The 13,249-nt window shown below is 47.0% G+C and overlaps 1 protein-coding gene across 15 annotated transcripts in view; it reads right to left on the bottom strand.

Annotated features, from left to right (window-relative positions):
• The window catches only part of LOC134223425 (serine/threonine-protein kinase MARK2-like), a 448,377-nt gene that overhangs the window by 163,639 nt on the left and 271,489 nt on the right, over positions 1-13,249 (bottom strand). For 14 of the 15 annotated variants that reach the window (XM_062702562.1, XM_062702563.1, XM_062702572.1 and 11 more), the window contains exon 2: positions 805-2,068. The exons of the other annotated variant lie outside the window; for it this stretch is intronic. In XM_062702562.1, coding sequence (XP_062558546.1) covers positions 805-1,926 — 1,122 coding nt within the window. In that variant the 5' untranslated portion in view covers positions 1,927-2,068. The remainder of the gene's footprint in view (positions 1-804; positions 2,069-13,249) is intronic. 15 annotated transcript variants of the gene reach the window in all.

Below are 13,249 nucleotides of genomic sequence, written 5' to 3'. Positions count from 1 at the left end.
CGCCTTCGATAAAGTTAAACTATCGTGTGAGTTTTCTTTCTACACAAAATTTGTGAAATGCTGTCCAGTAAAATTGATCAATTTCGACTTAACTGCTATTGATTTTAATTTCTAATTTTCAATTTCAACTGTGGAGTACTACGCCTGTTCGTCTGTGATGGAAATTGGGATACCAATTTATTGCTCGCTTACCTATTTAAGAGCATTCGGCTGTACGGAAGGAGAATACAAAATAATGCGCAAACGTTTTTTGGTGGCGACATATAAGACCGTATGAATCATCGTCCGGCTTTTCGCCGTTTAAGCCAGCCCACAAGAAGTACGCTTGAACGGGTGCCAAATTGTGTTTGGAAGGAACGCAGCCGCCGGCTTCGTCACTTCACAGAAGGTCGGATCACATATTTTGGGTAGGAAGGTTCATACAAGCTTACCGATGATGCTTGGGAAATCTTTATTTTCAACGAAAACGGTGTGGTGCCTTAAAAAATGTGATGGTTTGGAATGCAGTTTGCTGAAAATGTCATGATAAATAGACCGCGCTCAGGAAGCACTCGACATTATCTTTTGTTTCGATGTTTTCAATGATTTGAAGATAGGAGAAGCCAACGCTTTTGACTGGTGACTACTCCCAAACAAATCTTCTGTACTAATAACGTTTACATTCTCAAATAAATTTGGCAGCATTCTAACCTTCCTTATCAAACGTACAGCTATTAGCCGCATTACCTACTGAATAAATTTGAATCCCATTTCTTTCGGAAAAAAAATCTTAACATCATTTTATAAAAAAAGGCTCATATTTACCTTATCCCTACTGGCATCCTGGGCCCGAGCTTTGGCACTTTTTGGCTTATCGTGAATGGGTTTGCTCTTGGCCACCACCGGCAGCCCACCGTCGATCATGGTGACCATGACCCGGCGGTTCTGGTTCGCTTGTGGCTGTTGTTGCTGCTGCTGCTGCGCATGATGATGGTGGTGATGGGCATTGCTGGAATGTTGCGATTTGCTGTTGTTGTTATTGTTCGACGCATTGATGGCGTTCTGCTGCTGCGCGTGATGATGGTGATGACCGGACAGAACCTGCTGCTGGTGCGACACCGGAGGACGGCCAGCGTCCACATCCGGCGATTGGATTGTACTGAGACGGTTCTTTTCCTTCTGCAGCTGGGCAATGGTGGCGGGGGTGTGGGATTTGGAACGTTTTAAAAATTTGAGCACCGGGTTTTTCACCCGGTACTGCACACCGGATTCGTCGTGCCGGCCGGTTGTGGTTTGGTCCACGGCGGAACCGGCCCCAAGGGTAGCACCGGACCGCTTGTCACCCGTTCCGATGACGGTGTTGGCATCTAGGGAAAGCACCTTATCGTCTAGTTTGCAGAAGCTACCGTCCGGCAGTTTGACGTAGCACCCTTCGGTCATCTTGTGGTACGAATCGGAAGGTAGTTTGTGGTAACCGTTGTCCAGGGTTTTGTAGTAACAAATATCAGTCTTGTGGTAGGCGTCGCCCGATTTGAAGAACTCCTTGCTATTGGTCGAACTGAAGACGGTACTGGAGCCTTTGCTGAGATTAAGGTCGTTGCTAGCGCTTGGCGTCATGCTGGCCATTGGGGCTGGAAGGCTCTGCCCATTGGAGGCCACCTGCAGCAACTGGTCGATGTTTTTACTTTCGGTTCGCGCCTTGTGCAGCGGATCTTTGATGTGATGGTCCTTCCCACTGAAGGAACTCTCCTTTTTCAGCAGTTTGATATTGGCCAGAGCCGGCTGGACCGACGAGTGCCGGTGGTAGATTTTCTTCCCATTGCGACCCGCGTGATGATTATTGTTGGTGCTCGCCGTGCTGGATATTTGCCCCATTATGCTGGATAAACTTTTGATGGCGTACGCCGCGTCTAGTTTGTTGCCCGCGACCGTGGCCACTTCGTACATATTTCACCTCCCCGGGGAGGGAGACGCGAGCGGCCTCTTCCGCGGAATCGAAACACTCACGCAAAACACTGCCGCACTAATCTCACGGAATCAATCTCGTTCTCGCTTTTTAACGATGTTGGTTCACGTGTTGATGCCTCAGCTGTTGGTAGAATAACAATAACACTCAATCCCCCGAATTGGAAACAGTGTTGGGTCTTTGGATCACCGGTTTGGGTTTCTACGAGTGACGCCCGTATGGCAATCTTTTCACGATCACAATAGAAAAAAAAATATATCGGGTGTATTAGTCCGTGGGGAAAAGGTCATCCGAATATGTTACGACGTCGGTGGTGCATTTCATTCATGGTGCGAGAAAGTCAGCGCAGTACAAGAAAGTCGGTCACGAAAGCACTCGTTTAGGATTTGATGTCGCTTTGTTTTACGATATGTAATGTACGCTGCACATGTTCTGTGTCGAACAATTGCACTACTACTTACTTAGTGCATACTGAATGGTTCGTTGGCAGGAGCACGAACTCCGCAGCAAGCCGTAACAGGATAGTTGTCACTGCACCGGTGCTACCGGAATGGAAGTTTTACATTTGGCACCGACCGAGCGAGAGCGCACTGAAGTAAAACACGCGATGCGCATTAAGGGGGAACTCGGCGATGTCTTTTGTCGTTTTATGAGCCCGGATGGATGCGATTCTGTCAGGTGTGTATTGATGTTGATGGAATAATGAATACGTGACTATGACTCTTGCGCGGATAAAGTGCAGTGGAGTAGGTCAATTTTCTGCAATAAAATGACAACTTCGGGTATCGAGTGGTTTGAAATGTCGATTCGTTTACGAGGCAGATAAACTAATCAAAATTTTAGGTCTTCGTTTCTTTGGGAAATGTTGCTCATTTAAATTAAAATTGTAAATTTTCGCTACAGAAACAATTGATCGTTTCCGTACATGCCTCATACAAAAATGAAGTATATTCAAACAAATTTGGAACGTAACTTATTTTTAAGGTAAAAAATTGAATCAATTTCAAAATTACTTTACGCATTCATATATGACAAAATGCAAGATGCAAAACCAGTGAAATTATATTTTTTTTATCTTTGCTGTGTTACACCTTAAATAAAATGGTGATTATCACATTGTTTGATCAGTTACTAACAGACGGTGTGAAGACTACGGTGGCCATTATAGCAGCAATTTTTGGATTGTGATTGTTCTTAAATAATTTGTTTCTCAAATTTGCGTTCGACGGAGAATTCTATCATAGGACCATGCTGAAGGTGACTGAATTCGATTCCTGGTTCGGCCGAATATCCTCGTACTAGCCTTTATGATATACGAAGGAAAGAAACCTCAGAAACCTCCTAGTTAATATCTGTGGAAGTACTTAATACACTACGGTGTGGTGCGGCAATGTCCCAGCAGGGGATGAAATGCCAGAGAAGACAAATTTCTCGAAAAATTACAAAATGATTACCCGCGAACGTTCAAAAAATTAAAAAAAACAATCCCGAATAGATTCAAAGAAAATTTCCGAGAAAATTCAAAGCGGCCACCATTTTCCGAGGAAATTTGAGGAATTTTTGGAAATTTGAAAATTTGAACGAACTTCCCGAGGAAAATCCAAAGAATTTCCCGAGGAAATCCGATGGAATTTTCGAAGGAAATGCGATGGAATTTAACGAGGAAATTCGGAGGAATTTCCCAAGGAAATTCGAAAGAATTTCCCGGGAAAATTCGAAGGAATTTCCCGAGGAAATTTGGAGGAACTTCCCAATAAAAATTCGAAGGAATTTTGGAAATTTGAACGAACTTCCCAAGAAAATTCGAAGGAATTTCCCGAGGAAATTAGGAGGAATTTCCCAAGGAAATTCGGAGGAATTTCCCAAGGAAATTCGGAGGAATTTCCCAAGGAAATTCGGAGGAATTTCCCAAGGAAATTCGGAGGAATTTCCCAAGGAAATTCGGAGGAATTTCCCAAGGAAATTCGGAGGAATTTCCCAAGGAAATTCGGAGGAATTTCCCAAGGAAATTCGGAGGAATTTCCCAAGGAAATTCGGAGGAATTTCCCAAGGAAATTCAGAGGAATTTCCCAAGGAAATTCAGAGGAATTTCCCAAGGAAATTCAGAGGAATTTCCCAAGGAAATTCAGAGGAATTTCCCAAGGAAATTCAGAGGAATTTCCCAAGGAAATTCAGAGGAATTTCCCAAGGAAATTCAGAGGAATTTCCCAAGGAAATTCAGAGGAATTTCCCAAGGAAATTCAGAGGAATTTCCCAAGGAAATTCAGAGGAATTTCCCAAGGAAATTCAGAGGAATTTCCCAAGGAAATTCAGAGGAATTTCCCATGGAAATTCAGAGGAATTTCCCAAGGAAATTCAGAGGAATTTCCCGAGGAAATTCAGAGGAATTTCCCAAGGAAATTCAGAGGAATTTCCCAAGGAAATTCAGAGGAATTTCCCGAGGAAATTCAGAGGAATTTCCCGAGGAAATTCAGAGGAATTTCCCGAGGAAATTCAGAGGAATTTCCCGAGGAAATTCAGAGGAATTTCCCGAGGAAATTCAGAGGAATTTCCCGAGGAAATTCAGAGGAATTTCCCGAGGAAATTCAGAGGAATTTCCCGAGGAAATTCAGAGGAATTTCCCAAGGAAATTCAGAGGAATTTCCCAAGGAAATTCAGAGGAATTTCCCAAGGAAATTCAGAGGAATTTCCCAAGGAAATTCAGAGGAATTTCCCAAGGAAATTCAGAGGAATTTTCCAAGGAAATTCAGAGGAATTTTCCAAGGAAATTCAGAGGAATTTCCCAAGGAAATTCGGAGGGATTTCCCAAGGAAATTCGGAGGGCTTTCCTAAGGAAATTCGGAGGGATTTCCCAAGGAAATTCGGAGGGATTTCCCAAGAAAATTCGAAGGAATTTCCCAAGGAAATTCGGAGGGATTTCGTAAGCAAATTCGAAGAAATTTCTCAAGGAAATTCGGAGGAATTTCCCGAAGAAATTCGGAGGGCTTTCCCAAGGAAATTCGAAGGGATTTCCCAAGGAAATTCGGAGGGATTTCCCAAGGAAATTCGGAAGAATTTCCCAAGGAAATTCGGAGGGATTTCCCAAGGAAATTCGGAGGAATTTCCCAAGGAAATTCGGAGGGATTTTCCAAGGAAATTCGGAGGGATTTCCCAAGGAAATTCGGAGGGATTTCCCAAGGAAATTCGGAGGGATTTCCCAAGGAAATTCGGAGGGATTTCCCAAGGAAATTCGGAGGGATTTCCCAAGGAAATTCGGAGGGATTTCCCAAGGAAATTCGGAGGGATTTCCCAAGGAAATTCGGAGGGATTTCCCAAGGAAATTCGGAGGGATTTCCCAAGGAAATTCGGAGGGATTTCCCAAGGAAATTCGGAGGGATTTCCCAAGGAAATTCGGAGGGATTTCCCAAGGAAATTCGGAGGGATTTCCCAAGGAAATTCGGAGGGATTTCCCAAGGAAATTCAAAGGAATTTCCCAAGGAAATTCAAAGGAATTTCCCAAGGAAATTCAAAGGAATTTCCCAAGGAAATTCAAAGGAATTACCCAAGGAAATTCGAAGGAATTTCCCAAGGAATTCGAAGGAAATTCGAAAAAATTTCCCAAGTAAATTCGAAGGAAGCCTCCTTTTAAGAGTCTCGGAAGCCTCCTTTCAAGAGTCTCGGAAGCCTCCTTTCAAGAGGCTCGGAAGCCTCCTTTCAAGGCTCCAGGCCTCCTTTCAGAGGCTCAGGCCTCCCTTTCAAGAGGCTCAGAGCCTCCTTTCAAGAGGCTCAGAAGCCTCCTTTCAAGAGGCTCAGAGCCTCCTTTCAAGAGGCTCAGGCCTCCTTTCAAGAGGCTCAGAGCCTCCTTTCAAGAGGCTCAGGCCTCCTTTCAAGAGAGCTCCAGAAGCCTCCTTTCAAGAGGCTCAGAGCCTCCTTTCAAGAGGCTCAAGCCTCCTTTCAAGAGGCTCAGAGCCTCCTTTCAAGAGGCTCAGAAGCCTCCTTTCAAGAGGCTCAGAGCCTCCTTTCAAGAGGCTCAGAGCCTCCTTTCAAGAGGCTCAGGCCTCCTTTCAAGAGGCTCAGGCCTCCTTTCAAGAGCTCAGGCCTCCTTTCAAGAGGCTCAGAAGCCTCCTTTCAAGCTCAGAGCCTCCCTTCAAGAGGCTCAGAAGCCTCCTTTCAAGAGGCTCAGCCTCCTTTCAAGAGGCTCAGAAGCCTCCTTTCAAGAGGCTCAGAAGCCTCCTTTCAAGAGGCTCAGAGCCTCCTTTCAAGAGGCTCAGAAGCCTCCTTTCAAGAGGCTCAGAAGCCTCCTTTCAAACTCAGAAGCCTCCTTTCAAGAGCTCAAGCCTCCTTTCAAGAGGCTCAGAAGCCTCCTTTCAGAGGCTCAGGCCTCCTTTCAAGAGGCTCAGAAGCCTCCTTTCAAGAGGCTCAGAAGCCTCCTTTCAAGAGGCCTCAGGAAGCCTCCTTTCAAGAGGCTCAGAGCCTCCTTTCCAAGAGGCTCAGAGCCTCCTTTCAAGAGGCTCAGGCCTCCTTTCAAGAGGCTCAGAGCCTCCTTTCAAGAGGCCTCAGAAGCCTCCTTTCAAGAGGCTCAGGCCTCCTTTCAAGAGGCTCAGAAGCCTCCTTTCAAGAGGCTCAGGAAGCCTCCTTTCAAGAGGCTCAGAAGCCTCCTTTCAAGAGCTCAAGCCTCCTTTCAAGAGGCTCAGGAAGCCTCCTTTCAAGAGGCTCAGGCCTCCTTTCAAGAGGCTCAGAAGCCTCCTTTCAAGAGCTCAAAGCCTCCTTTCAAGAGGCTCAGGCCTCCTTTCAAGAGGCTCAGGCCTCCTTTCAAGAGGCTCAGAGCCTCCTTTCAAGGCTCAGGCCTCCTTCAAGAGGCTCAAGCCTCCTTCAAGAGCTCAGGCCTCCTTTCAAGAGGCTCAAGCCTCCTTTCAAGAGGCTCAGAGCCTCCTTTCAAGAGGCTCAGGAAGCCTCCTTTCAAGAGGCCTCAGAAGCCTCCTTTCAAGAGGCTCAGAGCCTCCCCTTTCAAGAGGCTCAGAAGCCTCCTTTCAAGGCTCAGGCCTCCTTTCAAGAGCTCAAGCCTCCTTTCAAGAGGCTCAGAGCCTCCTTTCAAGAAGGCTCAGGCCTCCTTTCAAGAGGCTCAAGCCTCCTTTCAAGAGGCTCAGAAGCCTCCTTTCAAGAGGCTCAGGCCTCCTTTCAAGAGCTCAGAGCCTCCTTTCAAGAGGCTCAGGAAGCCTCCTTTCAAGAGGCTCGGAAGCCTCCTTTCAAGAGCTCAGAGCCTCCTTTCAAGAGGCTCAGAAGCCTCCTTTCAAGAGGCTCAGAAGCCTCCTTTCAAGAGGCTCAGAGCCTCCCTTTCAAGAGGCTCAAGCCTCCTTTCAAGAGCTCAGGCCTCCTTTCAAGAGGCTCAGGAAGCCTCCTTTCAAGAGGCTCAGAAGCCTCCTTTCAAGAGGCTCAGAAGCCTCCTTTCAAGAGGCTCAGAACCTCCTTTCAAGAGGCTCAAGCCTCCCTTTCAAGAGGCTCAAGCCTCCTTTCGAGAGGCTCAGAAGCCTCCTTCAAGAGGCTCAGAAGCCTCCTTCCAAGAGGCTCCAGAAGCCTCCTTTCAAGAGGCTCAAGCCTCCTTTCAAGAGGCTCAGAGCCTCCTTTCAGAGGCTCAGGCCTCCTTTCAAGAGGCTCAGAAGCCTCCTTTCAAGAGGCTCAGGAAGCCTCCTTTCAAGAGGCTCGGAAGCCTCCTTTCAAGAGGCTCAAGCCTCCTTTCAAGAGGCCTCAAGCCTCCCTTTCAAGAGGCTCCAGGAAGCCTCCTTTCAAGAGGCTCAGAAGCCTCCTTCCAAGAGGCCTCAGAAGCCTCCTTCCAAGAGGCTCAGAAGCCTCCTTTCAAGAGGCTCAGAAGCCTCCTTTCAAGAGGCTCAGAAGCCTCCTTTCAAGAGCTCAGAAGCCTCCTTTCAAGAGGCTCAGGCCTCCTTTCAAGAGGCTCAGAATTCCCTATCAAGAGGCTCAGAAGCCTCCTTTCAAGAGGTCTGAAGTCTCCTTTCAAGCAGCTCAGAAGCCTCCTTCCAAGAGGCTCAGGCCTCCTTTCAAGAGGCTCAGGCCTCCTTTCAAGAGTTCAAGCCTCCTTTCAAGAGGTTCAGAAGCCTCCTTTCCAAGAGGTTCAAAGCCTCCTTTCAAGAGTCTCAGAAGCCTCCTTTCAAGAGTCTCAGAAGCCTCCTTTCAAGAGTCTCAGAAGCCGCATTTCAAGAGGCTCAGAAGCCTCCTTTCAAGAGTCTCAGGAAGCCTCCTTTCAAGAGTCTCAGAGCCTCCTTTCAAGAGGCTCAGGCCTCCTTTCAAGAGGCTCAGAGCCTCCTTTCAAGAGGCTCAGGCCTCCTTTCAAGAGGCTCAGGAAGCCTCCTTTCAAGAAGCTCAAGCCTCCTTTCAAGAGGCTCAGAAGCCTCCTTTCAAGAGGCTCAGAAGCCTCCTTTCAAGAGGCTCAGAGCCTCCTTTCAAGAGGCTCAGAGCCTCCTTTCAAGAGGCTCAGAAGCCTCCTTTCAAGAGGCTCAGAAGCCTCCTTTCAAGAGGCTCAGAGCCTCCTTTCAAGAGGCTCAGAAGCCTCCTTTCAAGAGGCTCAGGCCTCCTTTCAAGAGGCTCAGGCCTCCTTTCAAGAGGCTCAGGAAGCCTCCTTTCAAGAGGCTCAGAAGCCTCCTTTCAAGAGGCTCAGAAGCCTCCTTTCAAGAGGCCTCAGGAAGCCTCCATTCAAGAGGCCTCAGAAGCCTCCTTTCCAAGAGGCTCAGCCTCCTTTCAAGAGGCTCAGGCCTCCTTTCAAGAGGCTCAGAAGCCTCCTTCAAGAGGCTCAGAGCCTCCTTTCAAGAGGCTCAGAAGCCTCCCTTTCAAGAGCTCAGAGCCTCCTTTCAAGAGGCTCAGAGCCTCCTTTCAAGAGGCTCAGAAGCCTCCTTTCAAGAGGCTCAGAAGCCTCCTTCCAAGAGGCCTCAGAAGCCTCCTTTCAAGAGGCTCAGAAGCCTCCTTTCAAAGGCTCAAGCCTCCTTTCAAGAGGCTCAGAGCCTCCTTTCAAGAGGCTCAGGAAGCCTCCTTTCAAGAGGCTCAGAGCCTCCTTTCTAGAGGCTCAGAAGCCTCCTTTCTAGAGGCTCAGAAGCCTCCATTCAAGAGGCTCAGAAGCCTCCTTTCAAGAGGCTCAGAAGCCTCCTTTCAAGAGGCTCAGAAGCCTCCTTTCAAGTGGCTCAGAAGCCTCCTTTCAAGAGACTCAGAAGCCTCCTTTCAAAAGGCTCAGAAGCCTCCTTTCAAGAGGCTCAGAAGCCTCCTTTCAAGAGGCTCAGAAGCCTCCTTTCTAGAGGCTCAGAAGCCTCCTTTCTAGAGCTCAGGAAGCCTCCTTTCAAGAGGCTCAGGAAGCCTCCTTTCAAGAGACTCAGAGCCTCCTTTCAAGAGGCTCAGGCCTCCTTTCAAGAGGCTCAGTAGGCCTCCTTTCAAGAGGCTCAGAAGCCTCCTTTCAAGAGGCTCAGGCCTCCTTTCAAGAGGCTCAGAGCCTCCTTTCAAGAGGCTCAGAAGCCTCCTTTCAAGAGGCCTCAGAGCCTCCTTTCAAAAGGCTCGGAAGCCTCCTTTCAAGAGGCTCGGAAGCTTCCTTTCAAGAGGCTCGGAAGCCTCCTTTCAAGAGGCTCGGAAGCCTTCTTTCAAGAGGCTCGGAAGCCTCCTTTCAAGAGGCTCGGAAGCCTCCTTTTAAGTGAGGCTCGGAAGTCTCCTTTTAAGAGAGGCTTGGAAGCCTCCTTTAAAGAGAGGCTTGGAAGCCTCCTTTAAAGAGAGGCTTGGAAGCCTCCTTGCAAGAGGCTCGGAAGCCTTCTTTCAAGAGGCTCGGAAGCCTTCTTTCAAGAGGCTCGGAAGCCTTCTTTCAAGAGGCTCGGAAGCCTTCTTTCAAGAGGCTCGGAAGCCTTCTTTCAAGAGGCTCGGAAGCCTCCTTTTAAGTGAGGCTCGGAAGTCTCCTTTTAAGAGAGGCTTGGAAGCCTCCTTTAAAGAGAGGCTTGGAAGCCTCCTTGCAAGAGGCTCGGAAGCCTTCTTTCAAGAGGCTCGGAAGCCTTCTTTCAAGAGGCTCGGAAGCCTCCTTTCAAGAGGCTCGGAAGCCTCCTTTTAAGTGAGGCTCGGAAGCCTCCTTTTAAGTGAGGCTCGGAAGCCTCATTTTAAGAGAGGCTCGGAAGCCTCCTTTAAAGAGAGGCTTGGAAGCCTCCTTTCAAGAGGCTTGGAAGCCTCCTTTCAAGAGGCTTGGAAGCCTCCTTTCAAGAGGCTTGGAAGCCTCCTTTCAAGAGGCTTGGAAGCCTCCTTTCAAGAGGCTTGGAAGCCTCCTTTCAAGAGGCTTGGAAGCCTCCTTTCAAGAGGCTCAGAAGCCTCCTTTCAAGAGGCTCGGAAGCCTCCTTTCAAGAGGCTCGGAAGCCTCCTTTCAAGAGGCTCGGAAGCCTCCTTTCAAGAGGCTCGGAAGCCTCCTTTCAAGAGGCTCGGAAGCCTCCTTTCAAAAGGCTCGGAAGCCTCCTTTCAAGAGGCTTGGAAGCCTCCTTTTAAGAGGCTTGGAAGTCTCCTTTCAAGAGGCTTGGAAGCCCATTTTCAATAGGTTCGGAAGCCTTCTTTAAAGAGGCTTGGAATTCTTTCGAGAGGCTAAAGCGTCCTCCTATCAAGATGCTCAGCAGCCTTCTTTCAAGAGGCTTGAAAGCCTCCAAAGCCTTATTCTGCACTTTCATGGTATTGAACTGCGAGGTTTCTAAGCCAAGTTACCATTTTTTTTTGTTCTAGACCGGGACCGGGAATCGAACCCAGCCACCTTTATAACATGGCATTGCTTTGTAGCCGTTGATAGCTCCTGCCAGCAGAAAAAATAATCAACAGAAATGGTACCATATTTTACCATCAAGATAAGATAAATTTGTGACAGTTAAATAAAGAATAGAGCATATTACTTAAATAATAAAAAAAAAAAATAATTTCAACCAAACCACGTAGTATTGCGTCTGTAAACATTTCCTGTTTTATGATCATTTTAGACCAGTTTTCCACAGCATACTCTCGAAAAAAGCCTTAAAACTAGGAATGTTATTTGTATTACCGATTTGGGAATTACTTCTAAAGAAAACCATTCGACCGTATCTATCGATAAAGTCGAGACACATAATTCACTCGGAGAGTCCCAGAACGCTCGTATCGGTTTTCCACTTCATCACATCCGTGACGATATGCCCGTTGTCCAAAACATCCGGCCGGTTCCAAAAATAGCTTCCGTCAGTGCAAAGCATAAATCGAACAAATGACGATTCTTCACTCACTCAGCTAAAAAATTCTGCCACAGTCGCGTCATCCATCGGTCGTGGCAAGCTAGAAAGAAGATCGTGCCAAGCCCAAGCGTGAACGGGAATCGTCCACCAAAGGTGTTTTGTTAGTGCCCAAAGAGACGCAAAGAAAGCACGCAACAATCGGACACAACATCGAAATAGTCCCCCCCTTTTTCTCTTTCAGCAAGTTTGAGTTTTACTTCACTATGGTTGAAGAAAACGGTCAACAGGTAGGATGGGGTTTCGAGTCGACGACAACGACAAACGAGGACGACGCGGTTTATGTTTACGGGCGCACCACACACAGGGCATAAAAACGCGGATCACGTTTTAGAATGCGAAAACGGGCTCCTCTTTTCCTACTATGCATATTATCGTTGGCGTTCACTATTAAATATGTACGGTGGGGTTACTTTTCCCTGTGCTAAGAATAGTTTAGTTGGGTGAAATTTAATCGAGATGATCAACACATTTTTAGTTGGTTAAATTACAAAAAAAAACTACTCTTTATAACTGCTTGAATACAGACTTATTTGTTCCTGCAAGTTTAGATTCGATACACTTGGTTGAAACATAAACTTTTGTTGTTGCTATACATTAAATACCTATTCCGAGGAGTTCTCGATTCTCTACTGCAACTGTTAAGCATTTGTCTTATTCAAAATTGTCGTCACACGTTAAACAAAAATTTGACTTTGAGATTCAAAGAAAGGCGACTGGAACCAAACGTGAATCAGTTCCAATTTTGTGGAAGGCACTCATTCGCTCGCAAAAACCTGCCAAACAGGTTTCCGTATACCGATTGGCTGTAATTCGAATTCCAAGCCACCCCGCTCACCGTCGTTGATTAAGGCGAACAAATACACAAACACAGATATACGACCGTTCCAAGGTAGGAGGTTAGGAGTTGCAGAACAGCTCGCAAGTGGGTAAATAATGGGCGACCTTGCAACGACCCGTCGTTTCCAGCTGCAAAACTTGCACTGCGTTATTATTATTACTGGATAGAATTCAATGCACAGCGGATCGCCGCCGCAACCAGTTTTATTTGTAGTCCTACATTGGAGTTAATCATCTGCGGAGCGGAGACGACGACGGCAAAGATGACGGGCGCCGTCAGCACGTTTGATATTCTGACTCAAGATGGACGTGATTCAACCCACTCGTGATGTTAGTCATTGGAAAAAGATCTCCTCCTAGAGGGGTCTTGCATCACGGCTTGGTGCACGCAGATAGCGACCATATGTGCACTTTTGGTAATACTCATAAGCTCTTAACTCGGTGATCTGGTTTTCAGAGTGCGAATAATCCGCACCCCTCTCGGGCGGTTGACTCCAAAGAAGGCGAAAAATGCGCGAGTGGCTGCGAACGGCGAAACATCATTGGATAATCGACGCAATAAAGAGCAGAAACATGCCGCGGCAGAGACTTTACCTCGTGGAAAGTTGGCTTGCTCACTGCTAGAGATATATTATCGCAATAAAGCATTACGTTCCGAGTGTGGTGCTGTACACCATCCGATCGACACCCGCCGCACCTTGCGAGTATCTGAAGGCAAGTGGAACAAACAGATTCAATAAGCCACACCAAAGCGCGCCACAAAGTGGCAGGATGTTGAGCGAATTCGGGCGAAATCGAACCCAGAAATATTCTTGGAATCATTGCTTTAGTATATTTTTTAAGGCAGAGAAGCTCAACTCAGGTATCGCAAAATTCAAAATTTGTTTATGATAACTAACATGCGTATCATTAATGAGCTCGACCGCAGCAAAATCGTTGGACTATATTCGCTATTTATTCGGACAAAATAATTTCGAATACATAACAAGGCTTTTTCAGTGTTCTAAATATTAAGAGGCCAAATGATTTGATGGCCTCAAGATGTTGTACATTAGAACACGTTACTATTCAAATTATCATCCGGCTTTTGTCCACTGTGCACAACGTTCCACACTACAGCTGCTTTCGAGCGAGAATGCCAATGGAGGCGGCTGTGCTGAGAGTGAGGTGGCGGTAACACAGAGGTGATGTCACTTCTTATTGCATGTACACA

The sequence above is a fragment of the Armigeres subalbatus genome, chromosome 3 (genome assembly GCF_024139115.2).
Source record: "Armigeres subalbatus isolate Guangzhou_Male chromosome 3, GZ_Asu_2, whole genome shotgun sequence".
Lineage (NCBI taxonomy): Eukaryota > Metazoa > Arthropoda > Insecta > Diptera > Culicidae > Armigeres > Armigeres subalbatus.
This window is presented reverse-complemented; position numbering and strand designations above follow the sequence as displayed.